This window comes from Castor canadensis, chromosome 8, assembly GCF_047511655.1.
Source record: "Castor canadensis chromosome 8, mCasCan1.hap1v2, whole genome shotgun sequence".
Lineage (NCBI taxonomy): Eukaryota > Metazoa > Chordata > Mammalia > Rodentia > Castoridae > Castor > Castor canadensis.
Window position 1 is genome coordinate 153,039,489 of NC_133393.1, and position 16,083 is coordinate 153,055,571.

General features: G+C 41.2%; 1 protein-coding gene across 8 annotated transcripts in view; it reads right to left on the minus strand.

Annotated features, from left to right (window-relative positions):
* Positions 1-16,083, minus strand: part of Efcab6 (EF-hand calcium binding domain 6) — a 225,839-nt gene that overhangs the window by 118,832 nt on the left and 90,924 nt on the right. For all 8 annotated transcript variants that reach the window (XM_074084647.1, XM_074084646.1, XM_074084642.1 and 5 more), the window contains 3 exons: positions 11,033-11,143; positions 8,973-9,081; positions 1,896-2,063 (listed from right to left, as the gene is read on the minus strand). In XM_074084647.1, the coding sequence (XP_073940748.1) occupies positions 1,896-2,063; positions 8,973-9,081; positions 11,033-11,143 (388 nt within the window). The remainder of the gene's footprint in view (positions 1-1,895; positions 2,064-8,972; positions 9,082-11,032; positions 11,144-16,083) is intronic.

A 16,083-nucleotide genomic window follows, 5' to 3' on the forward strand; every position in this document is an offset into this window, starting at 1 on the left:
CAGAAATTTCATGATTCAGCGGGTCTGGACTCTAGGCCCTCAGTCCCGACTTTCAGCAAATACACACTGAGATGAAGTTTCCAGGGGCAGGTCTCATTGCTATCAGGCCCTGCCCAACAATTCACTTCTCTGTGGGGCAGGGGAGAAAGCTGTGGGTATCGAATGAGGGTCTGGGTGCAGGGTTCTGACCCACTAGGGCTTGGTGCTTTATTTCCACCTGAGCCTCAGGTAATGGACTCATTCCTGGCCATAGAAGAAGGGGCCTCCGACTATCACAGCACCCTTTGATACCACTGAAGTTTCCTGCTGCTTGAACTCCTCTGCAAGATTATGTGAGACCCTCTCCCTCTTCTCAACCAGCTCTCATGGCTGTCTCCCACATGGACTCTGTGGCAGGGTGTCCCAAGACTTCCTGAGCCATGAATGTTCCTTATTTTCAGGTCTCCACAGTGTCTTTCAAGATAGGCCCTTACTCAAAATGACATCTTGGAATAGCCCTCTGAGCTAAGGGAAGCAACAGAATGTCTTTCTTCAGAGGCTAGCTTTTACACTGGACCACCAGTCATTGACTTAAAAATCCCTACACTGGGCTTAAGGCTTGCGGAAGATGTGGACTTGTCTTGCGGCTAGAATTGTCAGTTTGTCACCAAGCCCATCTGTCTCACCTTATGATGGCATCTTCAACTCCTTCTTCCCTTTCCTTCCCCCAGGAAGGAAGGAAGGGAAGCCAGGGAGTGACTTAGGACTGTTTACTGCTTTTCTCTGTTGCCTTGGTTTCTCTGTGCTCCAGAGAAGCCAGAAAGAGAAGGCAGCTGGCTTCAGTTAAACTACCTTAATATTGTCCCCCAAAGCAAGACACCCAGTCAGATCCATTCAACAAAAACATCATCTTTGAGGGAAACAGTGCATCTCTTGGTTTGATTTGTATGTATAGCTATGCCAACTTCATAAATCTAAAACTAAAAGCCAATTTGTGAGATGGGGGTAGTAGAATGCTTGTCTCGTATACACAAGGCCCTGGACTTGAGCTCCATCACCAAAAAAAAAAAAAAAAAAAAGAGAGAGAGAGAAAGAAAGCAAATTTGTACCTGTTGAAAGACATCTTCAACAAGCATGTCATATAGTCTTTTGTGTTTTTTATTTCATGTGTAATCTGAAACTAATCTTTTCTAAAATTCTCAAAAATTTAAAATGGTAATAGTTATTTTAGATACATTTCTAATAATAAAACTCTGTCAACTTCTCTGTTTTTCTTTTTTGATGGTACTGGGGTTTGAACTCAGGGCCTCACACTTTCTAGGCAGGTGTTCTAGCACTTGAGTCACACCTCCTCCCCTTTTTGCCTTAGTTATTTTTCAGAGAGGGTCTCATGCTTTTGCCCTGGCTGAACTCACACTGTGTTCCTTATATGTCTCCCAAGTAACTGGGATGACAAGTATGAGACACAGGCCCAGCACTCTCTGTCAACTTTTCAGTCAAAAGAAACAAATACAAAAAGCAGGTGTCAGTCATTAAAGGCAATATGCAGTTCTTTTCTAAAAAGGTGAATGAACACAGGGGACAGAGACTTTTTTTCCAGATACTGCTTTTAAAGGATGTTTGTGAGAGGAGTGCTGCTCAGTGCTGTGAGAAGCTACACCCTGGACATACACAGGTGATCACTTAAGGATGAATTTTTAGAAATGTCAAATATCATCCTTTGATACGATTTGAAAAACTAAAAATTAAAATCAAACAGCTCAAGTCCTTAAATCTTATATAAAATGAAGATTAACTCAGGTGAGAACATAAGTTGTTCACTGGTAATGTAGTAATCTGCATCTTTTATTTTACTAAGAATACATAAATTTCCTGCCTTAAAGAAAAACCCAAGATGAACTTGCTAGGAGCCTTACCTTTGGGCTGCCTTCAAGAAGATCCATGAAGGAACTAACTCTGACCACTCCACGGCCCTCGGGGTCAAATGCCTCTATTAGTTCTTTGAATTCTGAGTCACTTAAATTTACAACCATGCAATTTAGAATATGTCGTAATTCTTCCCAAGTTATCTGTCCAGCAGGTGTCTGAGCATGAGCGTATATATAAGGGAATTAAAAAAAAAAAGACAAAAAAGGAAGGAAAAGCATTATATATATTTAGCATCATTGAGTAAAAGAGTGAACTTTGGCCAAACTAGAGTTATGGTTTGAAATGAAAAGGCCTCCAGTCAATGATCATTAGGTGACACATTAGCCAAGAGCAGCAGGAAGCTAGCCTCACATGGTGTGTCTGCAGCATTCCCCAGCAGGACACAGCCCAGGTGAGGAATGAGGCCCATTTCTGGGGTACAGCTGACCCTTCTGCCCAGGTCCCTCCACAGCAAGAACAGTCCTCCTTCCCCAGCCCCACCTGGGTGGCTCAGAATTTCCCAGCAGTTCCATTACAACTTGCCTATTTACTAAGAATATTAATTAGGCTTGTTTTCAGTACCACCAACCTCATCAATTACATAAATGGACAATTACTTAGTGAGAACAATTTCAGCCAGGCTGCATAAAGAAAACATATTATGAGCAAAATACTCTGAGGCAAATTTCTTCCCCCAGAATAAAAGATTGTCAATAAGCAAATTAAATATGAAAATTGAGAAATCCTGTTTACTGGAAAGACGGGAAATAAAGAAATCCTTCCTCCCTCACAGAGAGACATTATGAATAGTATGCAACAAGAGTTTATTAAGTGGCAAAACAGTATACAAATGTCAACTACTATTTGGGGGCCCAAATACTGAAAAGGAAATAAGGCTCTCGTGGAGATATATGCATGTTTATTTTTCTGGTTTTGGAATGATAATCAACTTTTAAATATCCTAACAGGAATAACTGACAACTAATTTTTTATCTTTGATTAATATACAGCATTGTGTAACTGTCAGTATTCATACTAAAACATTTTCATCACCCCTCAAAGAAACCCCATACACATACATGTCTTCACCTCCCAGTCCATCCCCAGCCTAAAGAAACTCCTTTCTGTCTCTATGTAGTTGCTTTTTCCTGGATATTTCTTATAAACAGATTGTATAATAAATACATGGTCTCCTGAATCTGGCTTCTTTTGATTTGTCTTGTGTTTCTGAGGCTCCTCTATATTATAGCATAGTTCAGTGCTTTTATTTTCATTCACTGTTGATTTCATTCCTGAGTAGTACTACATTGGATAGATATGTCACATTTTGTTTATCTGGTCAAAAGTGGATGAACATTTGGATAATTTGTAGTTTGGAAATTATGAATGATACTGCTATGAACATTTGCACACAAGTCTTTGTATGGATATATGTTTTTCTTTCTCTTGGGCTGATACCTAGGTGTGGAATTGCTGAGTTGTATAGTAAATAATGTTTAATATTAAAGCAACTGTTACAATGTTTTTCATACGAGCTGTACTATTTTATAATCCCACCAGCAGTACATGAGAGTGCACTTATTTTTGTATGTATTTTTTGATTATAGACTTTCTAATGGGTAAAATATGCTGAGGCAGGCTAGTCTAGGTACCATGGACTCAAAGTAAGTTAGATTAGGAGCTAGGACTACAAGATTAAATGCTGCATTAAATATTAAGAAGACATATGCATGCATTCCTTCCAACACACCCTCCCCACTAGTTACATTACAATAGAAGAACAGTTCCTCTACAGTTCCTCTGGCCTTGTCCCAGATGAGTCATATGCCCAGGTGTCAGGAATACCTGGTACAACAATTCCTTCAATACAAGATCTAGGCACCCATGTCACAAGACCCTTTGATAGGTAAGGGTTGATAATGTCAAAACACTGCAACAGAAAAAAAAATGATTGAAAGTTATCATGTATCTGCACAAAGAAACCATATACTGGAAGAACCTACATTAGCTAATTTAAATAGTCCCAATAAAGACCCACAAATTGTGTCTCGAAAGCCTGCACTCCAAGCTCTTGGTGTGGCCAGTATGACAAAGTAGTTTATCATTGTGGTTTTGACTTGCATTTCTCTAATAACTAGTGATGTCAAGCATCTTTTCATGTACTTATTGGCTATTTCTTTATCTTCCTCGGTGCAGTGTCTATTAAAATATTTTGCCCACTGGAAAATACTGAGTTATGGTTAGGCATGCCGGTGTAGGCCTATAACCCTGGCACTTGGGAGGCAATGGCAGGAAGATCTGAAGTTCAAAGTGAGACCCTGTCTCAAGAAACCAAGAGTTAAGAGGTGTAGGCCTGTGACAGAGCATTTACCTAGCCTTCACAAAGCCTTTTGATTCCAGGCACCACAAAAAGGGGCGGAGGAGTCATGTTTTTAGTGAGTTCTGAGGTCTTACATATTTTAGGCTCAAGTCTGTTACAGGAAATATGAATTTGCATATATTTCTGCCAGTCTATGAATTGTCTTTTCCCTTTTTTTTACTTTCTTAGGGTACCTTTCAAAACACAAAGTTTTTAATTTGATAAAGTTCAATATGTTATTTTTTTCTTGCATGTTCATGCTATTGATGCCATATCTAAGAAATGTTTGCCTAACATGAATCACAGAGACTTATATGTGTATTTTTTCCTAAGGGTTTTATCATTTTAGCTCTTATACTAAGGTCTACTTGTGTGTGTATGAATTCATCTTTTTGCATATTAATATCAATCATCACTATTTTTTTAAAAAGTTATCATTTTCCCATTAGATTTGTCAATAATGGATTGACCATAATATAAGAGTTTATTTATGGAGTCTCAATTTTGTTCCATAGATCAACATGTCTGTCCTTACGCCAGAAACTACACAATCTGTATTACTGTACTTTATACCAAGATTCAAAATCAAGATTAAGTATTCTAACTTTCCTCTCTTTTCCAAAATTATTTTCTATATTCTGTGATCTTTCTATTTCCATATGAATTTTAAGATCAATTTTTCAATTGCAAAAAAAGCTAGGAGGGATTTTGATCACATTCACATTGGATGAATAATTTTGATAGAATTGCCATCTTAATACTGTTAAGTCTTCCAATCCATGATTATGGACTCTCTCTTCATTTATTTAGATCTTCTTTAATTTTTTTAATGTGTTTTGTAATTTTCAGTGTACCACTCTGCCACTTTTTTGTTAAATTTAATTTTAAGCATTGTATCATCTGATGCTGTTATTAATGGAATTGCTTTATGAAGTTCATTTTCAGACTGTTTATTGCTAGTTCATAGAAACACAAGTTTTATATTTTGATCTTGCACCCAGCAATCTTCATGAACTCTGTCAGCTCTGGCTTTGTGTTTGTGCAAGCCTTCCTTAGTTTTCTATACACAAGATCGTGCTGTCATAAATGACAGTTTCACTTCATCCCTTCCCGGTCCGGGTGCTTTGTATTTATTTTCTTTCCTAATTGGCCTGTCTAGAACTCTAGTACAACGCTGAATAGAAGGTCACATGAGCCAACAGTTTCGCGCTGGTCCTAATCTTGGGAAAGCATTGGTTTTCACCATCAGTATGTCATTAGCTATGAGTTTGTCATGAATGACCTTCATCGGGTTAAGGAATTTCTCTTCTAGTTCTGGTTTGTTGAAAGTTTTTTTTTTTTAATCAAGAATGGGTGTTAGATTTTTCAAATACTTTTTCTCATGCACTAAGATGATCATGCAGATCCCTCCTTAATTCTATTAATATTATGTATTACATTAGTTGATTTGGGGATAGTTTATCCAGGGATAAATCCCCTATGTTTGTAGCATTTGATCCTTGTTACACAGGTATTTTGTTTGAGATATTGTGAAGGATGTTGCTCTTTGTAAGGGGAGGGGGGGGGTGTATGTGTGTGTGTGATACCTTTATCTGAATTTGGTATCAAGGTAATACTGGCCTCAGAGAAGGAGGTGGGAAGTGCTCCTTCTTTCTTTATTTCCTGAAAGTTTGTGAAGGGTGATATGATTTCTAAAAGCAATTTTGTAAACTTTAATGTAGAAATTTGCACATTTTTGTTAGATATATTTTTAGGTATTTGATTCTTCAAATGTTATTAGCAATGATATTTTAAATATTCTTCTTTTTCTAATTGTTCATTGCCATTTTTAGAAATGTTATTGGCTCTGTATATTGACCAATAATAACCTTCAAAATTCTAATATTAATTCTAATATTTGGAGAAAGATTCTTTGGGATTTTCTGTTTTAAAAAAATTATGTCAGCTGCAAGTAATTATGCCCAGAATAAGAATGGGTGAACAGGAAGCATGCAACTCTTTCTGGGTGGTAGGAATTATGCCACATGTGACTTAAATGTAAGTGATCATGATGGCTGGGTCCACTTTCAGCGATGGTGGCAGTGTTTGGAGACAACACACAAAGCAAGTGAACACATGCCTTAGAGCAAATCTAAATCAGTCTTTGTTCTAAATATTCCACGTGCCTTTCTATAGCAGGAGTGGGACTTGTTTCCCATAGCTGTACTCTGCAGCCAGGCAGAAGGCCCAGCCCTACCTACACCTGCCTTCTTCCCTGTGTTCCCCTTCTTATCTAGTGGCTGGGACAGAGGCAAATGGTGGTGGGATGTGAAGTGCCACTGGGAAACTATACACTAAGCAGCTTTAAGGCATCTGATCATTAGTGCCTTTGTGTGACATTCCAGAGGGTGAGCTCATCGTAGGCAGCAACTCATCTGTGCTGAGCCTGGTGTGGGCTAGGTCCTCAATTCTTAACCTACACAATATGCTTATTGATGCCCAGTTGAACAGGACAAAATGACTCTTAAATAGTTCAATATTTGGAGGGGCTAACATAATTACTGTCCTTCATTAAAGGAAATGAAGATTTCATACTTAAAATTAAACTACTGCTGGAGCCAAGGTGGGTGAGCATACCACAATTTCCTTAATCATCCTCATATGGCTCACCTGGCACATCCTGGCAGCTCTGCCAGTGGCAGTTGAGCGCCCACTTGGAGCCGGGAGACCTGCTGGAAACCCTGCTCCACAGTGGGTACCTCAAGCTGCTTACCCGGCCCCCAGCTCCCTTTCCTCATCTGTCAAGTGGATATGACAAGGATGTCTACCTTACAGAGTAGAGAGAGGATCGGTGTACTCACAGAGTCGCTTAAGAAGGGGCTGGCCCACAGTAAGTGCTCAATATTTCTGTTCACTCAGAGAGGCCAAGTCCTACAAACCTAAGGTGGCAGGGGTCTCCCTTTATCCCCAGGTTCACTTCCTGCATTCCAGGTGCTCTCAGCCAGCTTTGGTCAGTATACAGGATAATCAAACATGTTGACAGAGAAACACAAAGACAGAGACACAGAAAGAAACTGCATTCACATAGCTTTTATTACTGTATACTGTTATAGTGGTTCTGCTTTATGATTATTGTTGTTAGTCTTTTACTGTGCTTAACTTATAAATGAAACTTTATCATGGCGATGTGTGCATAGGAAAGATGGCACACACAGCCATGTACCTATGATGCCATGTCAGTCAATGACAGACCACACGTACAATAGTATAGCCATGTAGCCAAGGTGTGTAGCAGGCTATGTCATCTAGGTTTGTGAAGAGTTGCAAAACAATGTAATCCCCTAATGGTGCATTTCCCAGAACATGTGAGGTTGTTAAGAAACATGTGACTATAGGGATTGATACTATCGAGATTTCAGGCATTTACTAGAAGGGTCTTGGACTGTATCCCACAGGGATAAAAGGGAGCAACTGTAATTAAAATAGGTATGGCTGCCCAGAAACACAGAACATTACATCTCTGAATCCACACTACACTCAGAAACCCCAAGCAATTTGATGTAGACAGACAGAGGCAGGAGCCACAGTCTACAGCACAGACGGAACACTACAGACCTTTAGGTCACCTCTTAGCAATGCTAGCTCTCCCCAGAGTACGCCCTGGAGCTCAAAGACTTCCCCTAGGTCTGCTGACTCAGGAAGCTAATACTTTTTTTTTTCTTTTATTCTTATGTGTCATTTCTCCTCCCTTCCCCCGCCCCTCCCTTACCTACCCCGCCCCTTCCCTCTCTCTCCATCCCCTCTCTTACCCCCTCACCCCCTCCCTCTCCCCCCACCCCCTCGCTACCAGGCAGAAACTATTTTGCCCTTATCTCTAATTTTGTTGAAGAGAGAGTATAAGCAATAATAGGAAGGACCAAGGGTTTTTGCTAGTTGAGATAAGGATAGCTATACAGGGAGTTGACTCACATTGCTTTCCTGTACATGTGTGTTACCTTCTAAATTAATTCTTCTCGAACTAACCTTTTCTCTAGTTCCTGGTCTCAGGAAGCTAATACTTATGCAGAAAAACTCCTCCTCTGGTGTATGAAATCTTTTGTACATGGTCCTATTTGAGTCTGAGGACAAGTAACCCACCCTACTCCTCGTTATTTACCAGAGATCCAGTCACAAAATGTGCTCAGTAAATAACAAACTTGGGAAATGTCACTCTGCACCAAGAGAATTCAAATGCTGCTTTCTGAAATAAACATTAAGGGAGACAGGAGCTCATGTTTAAAGCAAGAGAAAGTGAATTGCAAATATACCAATTAGCTTTCCTTTGCAGCACAATTAAAAAGTTAAGCAGGGTATTGTAGAGCCAAGAGAATGTTCCTTCTATGGGAACATTTGGTTACAAACTGATAAACTGTACGTTAAGATGGGGAAGGCGCCCCAAGTCTCGATAATTTGCTACCTAAGCAGGGAATGGTGATGGGTCACCATTAACGACCCTGCCACACACTGGCCTCTTTTTTGTCTGCATTTATCCTATGGGACTCCAATGAATTCCACATCAGGCCATGCTCCATCTTCGAGGTCAAGGCTCGTATCCCTTGACCTCAAACAATCACCAACAAAAAAACAGGAGCTCAAAAACTGTTTGTTGGCTGAATAAGAGGGTGAACAGAGTTTTTATTGGTCTCATTCTAAGTGTTAGCTTCCTTACTAACAATGAGTTTCTTAGGGAAGGGTTGCAAAATCTTACAGTGCTCATTATCAGTAACGCTTTCCTCAATGCTGTGAAGCGGTCTTCCGAGTATCTGAATATCTTTTTGATGATGTTTTCCTTGTGAGATCGGCTTCGAGAGGTGATGCTATGAGAGAATCAGGAGGGAGCAGGAATAAGATCAGGCTCTTAAGCTTTGTTCTTTCTTAATGCAATAAGCAAGCCCCTTATCACAGTGGTAATAGCATTGCTTCTGCAAATGGCTCTTTCTCCTGAAAGCTAATGCATTTGGGTGGGCCTGCTTGTCCCTCAGTTGGGGTGATATCTCATACAGAAGTGCTCTGGATGCAACATCCAGGCGTAAATTGGCTGCACTGTCACACCCACCCCACCAACAAGCTCCATCCACCATCTTGCAAATCTATCACTTTGATCTCAAAACAGACCAGGAATCATACAAAAGAGGCAGTGGATCATACTTCCAGACCTCTGCTATGGGCAGCATACCATAGAGGCATGGGGTCCTGGTGTGGAAACTGGGAGGACACAGGCCTCCACAGTCTCTTCCCTTCCAGTAGCCATGCCATGCCATGCCACCTGTACTAGCTGACCCTCTTTCCTTTTCTTGCCTCTAACTTTCACCCCTGAGCTCAGACTCACAGGTGTGCTCTTGGACAACATGGCCATCTATTCTGGAAATCAAAACCAGCTTCAGGATAAGACTCCGATCAGAAAGGGAGACACAGAATCTCATAGGGAAATACTGTTTCACCTCTCTTTCCTCTGCGTTCATTTCCCACTGGAGAGCAAGGGGCAGTGGATTGGTTTATCTACAGAACCATTCTCCTACTTGTTTGGGGTTTTTGCTGCTGCATCTATACAGCTATCCCAGCCTTTTCCGGTTGTGCAAAATGCAAAAAGTTCAGAAACACACTGTGCTGTGAGCCTGCATTCCTCCTCTGTCTGTGGGGACTTGTTTTTCTAGAGATCAAGAGCACGGGCAGTGCTCTTTAAGCAGTTCTCATCACTCAGGACCAGGGAAACTGAGGCCAAGAAGTTAGTCCTGTGGAGGACTCAATGCAGGATGCCCCACAGCATCCCTGCCACCCACCCCTAAGTGTGACCATTAAAAATGTCTCAGGACATTGTTAAGTGCCTCCTGAGAGCAAGACTGCACCAGCTGAGAAACTATGTTCTAAATAAGACTTTAATGACAGCCCTAGACAAGGCGCTATCAGACAAGAAAATGGTAAGAAAAAAAAAGAGAAGTAATTTCACTTAAGACACTCACAAAGGTGCATTCCCATAGCAGGGCAGGGGGGCTCTGAATGCCTGGACAGCTGGTAACCAGGGCAGTCATTAAATAATCATAAATCCTGAGACAGGGCTGGGACCCAGAATAATGGGAATTAACTCAGTGGTATACTTTTTTTACTTCACAATAGAGCTTTCAACATACATTCAGAGATTATAAAGCCTAGTTTTTTATTTAAGATTCATGTAGGACAATTGATACAGAATGCACATCATTGTATACAAGACTTCTTGCAGCAAACGTCTAAATTCTAAAATTCCTTCCTGTTAAGTACCCTTTTTATATTTGGGGTCCCCATAACTTACATGACATTGGAAGTTAGGGTTATAATAGTCATTAGAAATGGCATAAATATGGATGCCCATGCACCATACAACACATGGCAAATACATGTGTGTTCACAATCTCACAGGACCATGCTCAGAGCTTGGGAAGCAGTGGAGGCAGCTGATGTGCATACCAGGGGCCTCAAACTCCCTTGCTCCTCTACTGAGCTCTGAGCACAGGACAGAGGTAGGAGCTCTCACAGGTTTGCCTCTCTTACCTAGAAATTGGAATAATAGTGATACCAACTTTACAGCTTAGGGCACTTTTCAATAGGAAAAATGTACAGAAATAATTTATCGACTGTACATCCCTCTGTAAAAGTTGGCAATTACTCAATGGAGACCAATTGATCATTCAATAAATGAAGAGAAAGTGGTTCAGATATTCCCTAGACTTTTCCTCATGTGATTTGTGTAACTACAATGTAGGTTTTTTGTTTTTTGTTTTTTTTACATACCTATCTCTTTTTTTCAGCGGAACTGCATTACTAACTTCCAACCCCTGAAACTCATAAAATGTTGTCAAAAACTGTTTCCAATTGATCCTAGTGGTGGTTTTAAGCCCAAATCTGGATTAAAAGAAAACAAAAATATATTATTTTACACACTTTTCTATAATACCACAAGAACTAGATGCTTAATATTGAATGGACAATGCAGAGATGAATTTATATGAAGTTTCAAATCTAAGGCAAACAAAATCATTTAGTAAAATAGTACCACAGATTGATTTTTTAAAAAGCAAGGAAAAAATCAAACTGATTACATATCCCCACATCTCTGTCTTCTGTTAGTGGTAGCAAATACTGAAGGAGAAACAAAGTTATAATATCCTTGGCATAATTGTTTTCCAGCTCTTTTATTTGAAGACTTGACATTGTCCTCAGCAGAATAATAGCCCCAAGATGTCTACATCCTAATCCTCAAATCTGTGGAGACCTCCCTTGCCTTGCACAGCAAAGGGGACTCTGTAGGTGTGATTAAAGGTGGACCTTGACATGGGAGAATATCTTCAGTAACCATGGTGGGCCCAACCTAATCCCGTGAGGGCTTAAAAGTAGGGAAGGCTTCAACCAGAAAATGACGTGACATTGGCCACTCTGAAGATGTTGGAAGGGGCTATAAGCCAAAGAATGCGAGTGGACTGTAGAAGCTGGAAAAAGCAAGAAAGAAACTTGCCCCAAGAGCTGCCAGGGGCCCAGCTCACACCTGGGCATTAGCCAGTGAGTCTTATGTCGGGCATCTCACTTACCAAAACTAAGATAATAAGTTTGTGCTATTTTATGTGCATTTTGTTATGGCAACCATAGAAAACTAGCACAGATTTCAAGTCCTGCCTGTGATAGGCCCTGGCTGAGGTTGGGGACACAATCCACATCGAAAAGTAGTCAGTCACAGGCCTGACTACTTTGTGAAACTAGCTTTCGCAGCACTAACCTGAGGCTGTGTGACACAAGACAGACCTGCAAGGCCAAGGCTGCTCATGTTCTTGTGATGGGAAGTGATTTTAGGAAAAGACCATGAGGTGGGAGCCCAAAATTAAAGATGTTTGTATTTCAAAAGACAGAGTTAGGAAAATGGAAAGACAAGCTACACAAAGAGAAAATATTTGAAAAACATATATCTAATAAAGAGCTCAAATCCAGGCTATATAAAAGACCTTGCAAATCAATAGCAGGAAAACAACTCAATAAAAATGGGCAAAAGATGTGTACAGATACTTCATAAAACAAGGTTTGAATCACCAGTAATCACACGAAGAGAGCACCAAAATGCAAATTTTCCTGCACACCCCAGGTGTACTGAGATTGCAGACCATCCAGTGTTGCCCCATGTTGCTAGCAGGATTGCAAAATGATAGTCTCTATGTTAAACACTTTAGGAGTGTTGAAGTTTATATACACAGTCACCATACAGCCCAGTAATTTTACTACTAGACATTTGCCAAAGAGAAATGGAAACATAGGTCTGTGAAAAGACTTGGATGTGAACGTTTGTAGCCATATCTTCCAAAATGGCCTCAAACTGAAGACGAACAGGATGCCATCAGCTAGTGACAGTGCTCAGTACTGTGGACACTAATCTGCTCAGCAATGGAATTAACAGAATGGTGACATGCACAACATGGTCAGGCACAAAATGCTACATGCTGGACGGTTCCATTCATGAGAACGCCCAGAAAAGGCAAAACCATAGTGACAGTGACAGTGACAGATGATTGGTTGCTGGTAGAGAGGAGGGCAGATTACAGAGGAGAAGTGCAGAATGCTCGCATTTGAAGAGTGTGTCCTCTTACTCAACTGTGGTAGCCATTACACAAGTGCATGCAATTGCCAAAACACTTAATAATGAACTTATTATCTATAAATTATACTTTAACAAAGCTGGAGGTGCAGCTCAAGCAGTAGAGCACCTGCCTAGCAAGTGCAAAGCCTTGAGTTCAAACCCCAGTATCATATATATATGCTCCCAAAATGGACAAAGGATAAAAATAATTTTTACTATATAGATGTGTATATATATATATATATATATATAACTTTGACTATGAGAAAGATGCAGCATCAATAGTAATTGAGGACATACAAGTGAAAAACAGGAAGGAATTGAACTTTCAGCAAGGAGTGGTGACTCATACCTGTATTTCTAGCTACTCAGGAGGTGAAGATTAGGATTTGGTTTGAGGCCAGCCTGGAAAAAATGTTAGTGAGACCCCATCTCAACAACTGTCAGGTGCGGTGATACATGTCTGTGAACCTAGTTATGTGGGAGGTGTAGATAGAAGGATCTCAATCCAGGTCATCCCTGGGCAAAAAAAAAAAAAAAAAAAAAAATGGAGACCCTATCTGAAAAATAACTAAAGTAAAAAGGGCTGGGAGTTCAGCTCAACTGGTAGATCACCTAGCAAGTGTGAGGCCCCAAGTTCAAACACCAGTACCATCAAAAAAAAAAAAAAAAAAAAAAAAAAGAAGAAGAAAGAAAGAAAACTGTACTTTCGCCTATCACATTAGCAAGGATTTTAAAAGGCAATGCTAAATGCTGGCAGAACACACATTCATGAACCTCCCTTGTAAGAATAAATTAGCACTTCTCTGAAGTGCATTTTAGCAATATGTAATATAAACCTTAAAAATATTCAAACCCTTTGACTCAGGGTTGACAAAACACCATGTAGCCACTGAACATTCATTTCAAAGGTTTTTTAAAAACACAAAATGATACTAATACAATATTCTGTGAGAAAACACAACATAATTTATACCTTGTATGGTCTCAACTATGTTAAGTGTGTATGTGAACATATGTACAGCGACACACAAAAGAAATTCTGGAAGGAAAATACTTAAAATATTAATACGGGTAATCCATTTTTTCTTTAGGTTTCCCATTTTGAGCATGCACTGTTTTTATAACCAATGTGAATAAACACAATTTTAATAAACCGTACATACTTTTAATAGCAAGCCCATAATAACCACTGCTAACCAAAGTCACATAGACACATCTGATTCTTACTTTTACTTGTACCCACTGGTTCCTTTATTTCCCAGAAGCTTTCCCTCTAGACTGATGGTGGGAGCTAAATATCCTTCCCAAGCCATCTTCCCCATCCTGTAGGACCAGGCAGAGACCCACATCAGCACGTGACTCCATCACAGAGAGGGAGAAGGCACATGGGTATGTCTGTCACAGGGCTCCAAAAGCCTCATCACTCAGCAGATGGCTACCATGGAGGAGACAGCCAAGAGTAACAAAGATCTAATCACTTAGGTCACAGGGACCAGAGGCAGCTCACAATGAGAACAGGAGCAAGGATCTGGGGTAGGAGGAAGGACAGAATTGGAGCAAGTGGACGTGGCAGTGACACGGGACTAGAGGGGCATTGAGAAGGGAGAGGATCGAGGACCTCGTGGGCTGGTGTCTTCCTCTGTGCTATCCTAAAGCCCATGGCCGCTATCTCACTTCCTCTCCATCCCTGCTCACTCTCTTGGCATCCTGTCCTGCTTCTGTCTTCATCGGGATGCTGCAGAGTTCACGTGGAGCCCATGTGTACATTTCAGGCCTGGATTTCTCTGAGCCTGCTGCAGCCTATCAGCAGCAGCACTTGGGCTCTGTTCTAACAGGCATCTCAAACTTGATGTGTCCTGAATTAAACCTCTGGTCTCTATCCTCCCTCCCATCCCCAGCTATACCAAGCTCCCTCCTACACGAGGGCCTCAGATGGTTCTGCAAGCCTGGAAGGCAATGGCCTCTGCAGTAAACAGCGGGGCTGATGCTCAAGGGGTGCAATGCACAGCAGCCCTCCTTTCCCATTCCTGACACCTGCATGCCAGGCCCACGATAAACCACCTCCTTCAAGCAGCCTACCCAACTGCCTTACCTAGGGTCACTCTGCCTGCCTGTCTGTCTCTGCAGCCTGTCTGTCTGCCTCTGCAGCCTATCTACCTCATTCACTGAGTGAATGGTTCCCTTATTTCCCCAGGGTCACCCTCTGTATGCATTTGCTTCTCCTATAACATGTTGGTAAAGATCGAGCACATCTAGTGGACAGAACCTTCTCTCCCACCACTCACATACTGCATCTCGAAGGACCTGTTGAGGGAAGGTGGTGGGGAGACCCAAAATATCCCCTAGAAAGCCACATAAATTCAGGGGCAGGGAGGAGAGGAAGGTGCTGGTGTGGTGAAAGTGCAGTGCATGAGATGGAGGCATGAACTATTGTGTGTAGGACGGAAGGAAACAACGACCTGCATGACTACTGCCCTTGTCCTGCTGCCCTTGGCTTCTGATGGATGGCAGCCTCCACTAGACATAATGTCTCCCCCGCCACACTAGCTTGGCAGAGTTGTGTGCAGGCACACACTAGTAAGGTGATAGGCATGTTCTGCTGTTGGATGTCACCCACCCCTTCCTTCTCTTGAGCAGTAAGGATAAATGGTGTTACTTCACAGAGAACCACTGTACTTTACCAGAAAACAGAATCATCTGCATATTTGAACTTCATTATTGGTAAGTAACAAATCTCTGAATCATTGCACAACATGTCACTCCATATGAATGTGCCATAACCCCAGAATTCAGAGCCATGGATCTAGGAAAGAGGAGATGAGGCAGAGGTAGAAAGGCGTTGCTGCAAGGGCCCTCTGGGACAGCATCACACCGTGACAACATGTGAAATGCTGTGTATGAACACCCAGATGTCCTATGGAAATGCAACCTAATCCGGCTGACATACCCCAAATTTATTTAAGATTGAAGCCTTACAATTGCACTTCAAAATAGTCTAGAGAAAAATCTGTCCTTAACTGAACAGTGAATATAATAATTGGGTAGGAAATAACAAACAGCAAGTGGAAATGAAAACACAGGAGTTAAGTTCTCCTCCAGATTTGCTACAGAAATGCCTGGCTTCTCCCCAGGGAGTTAAAACACCCCCGCTCTGCTTGACCCCTCAGACCAACCTGCACAGAGCCCACACGCTGCTGTCGCCCAAGCACCATCCATTCTC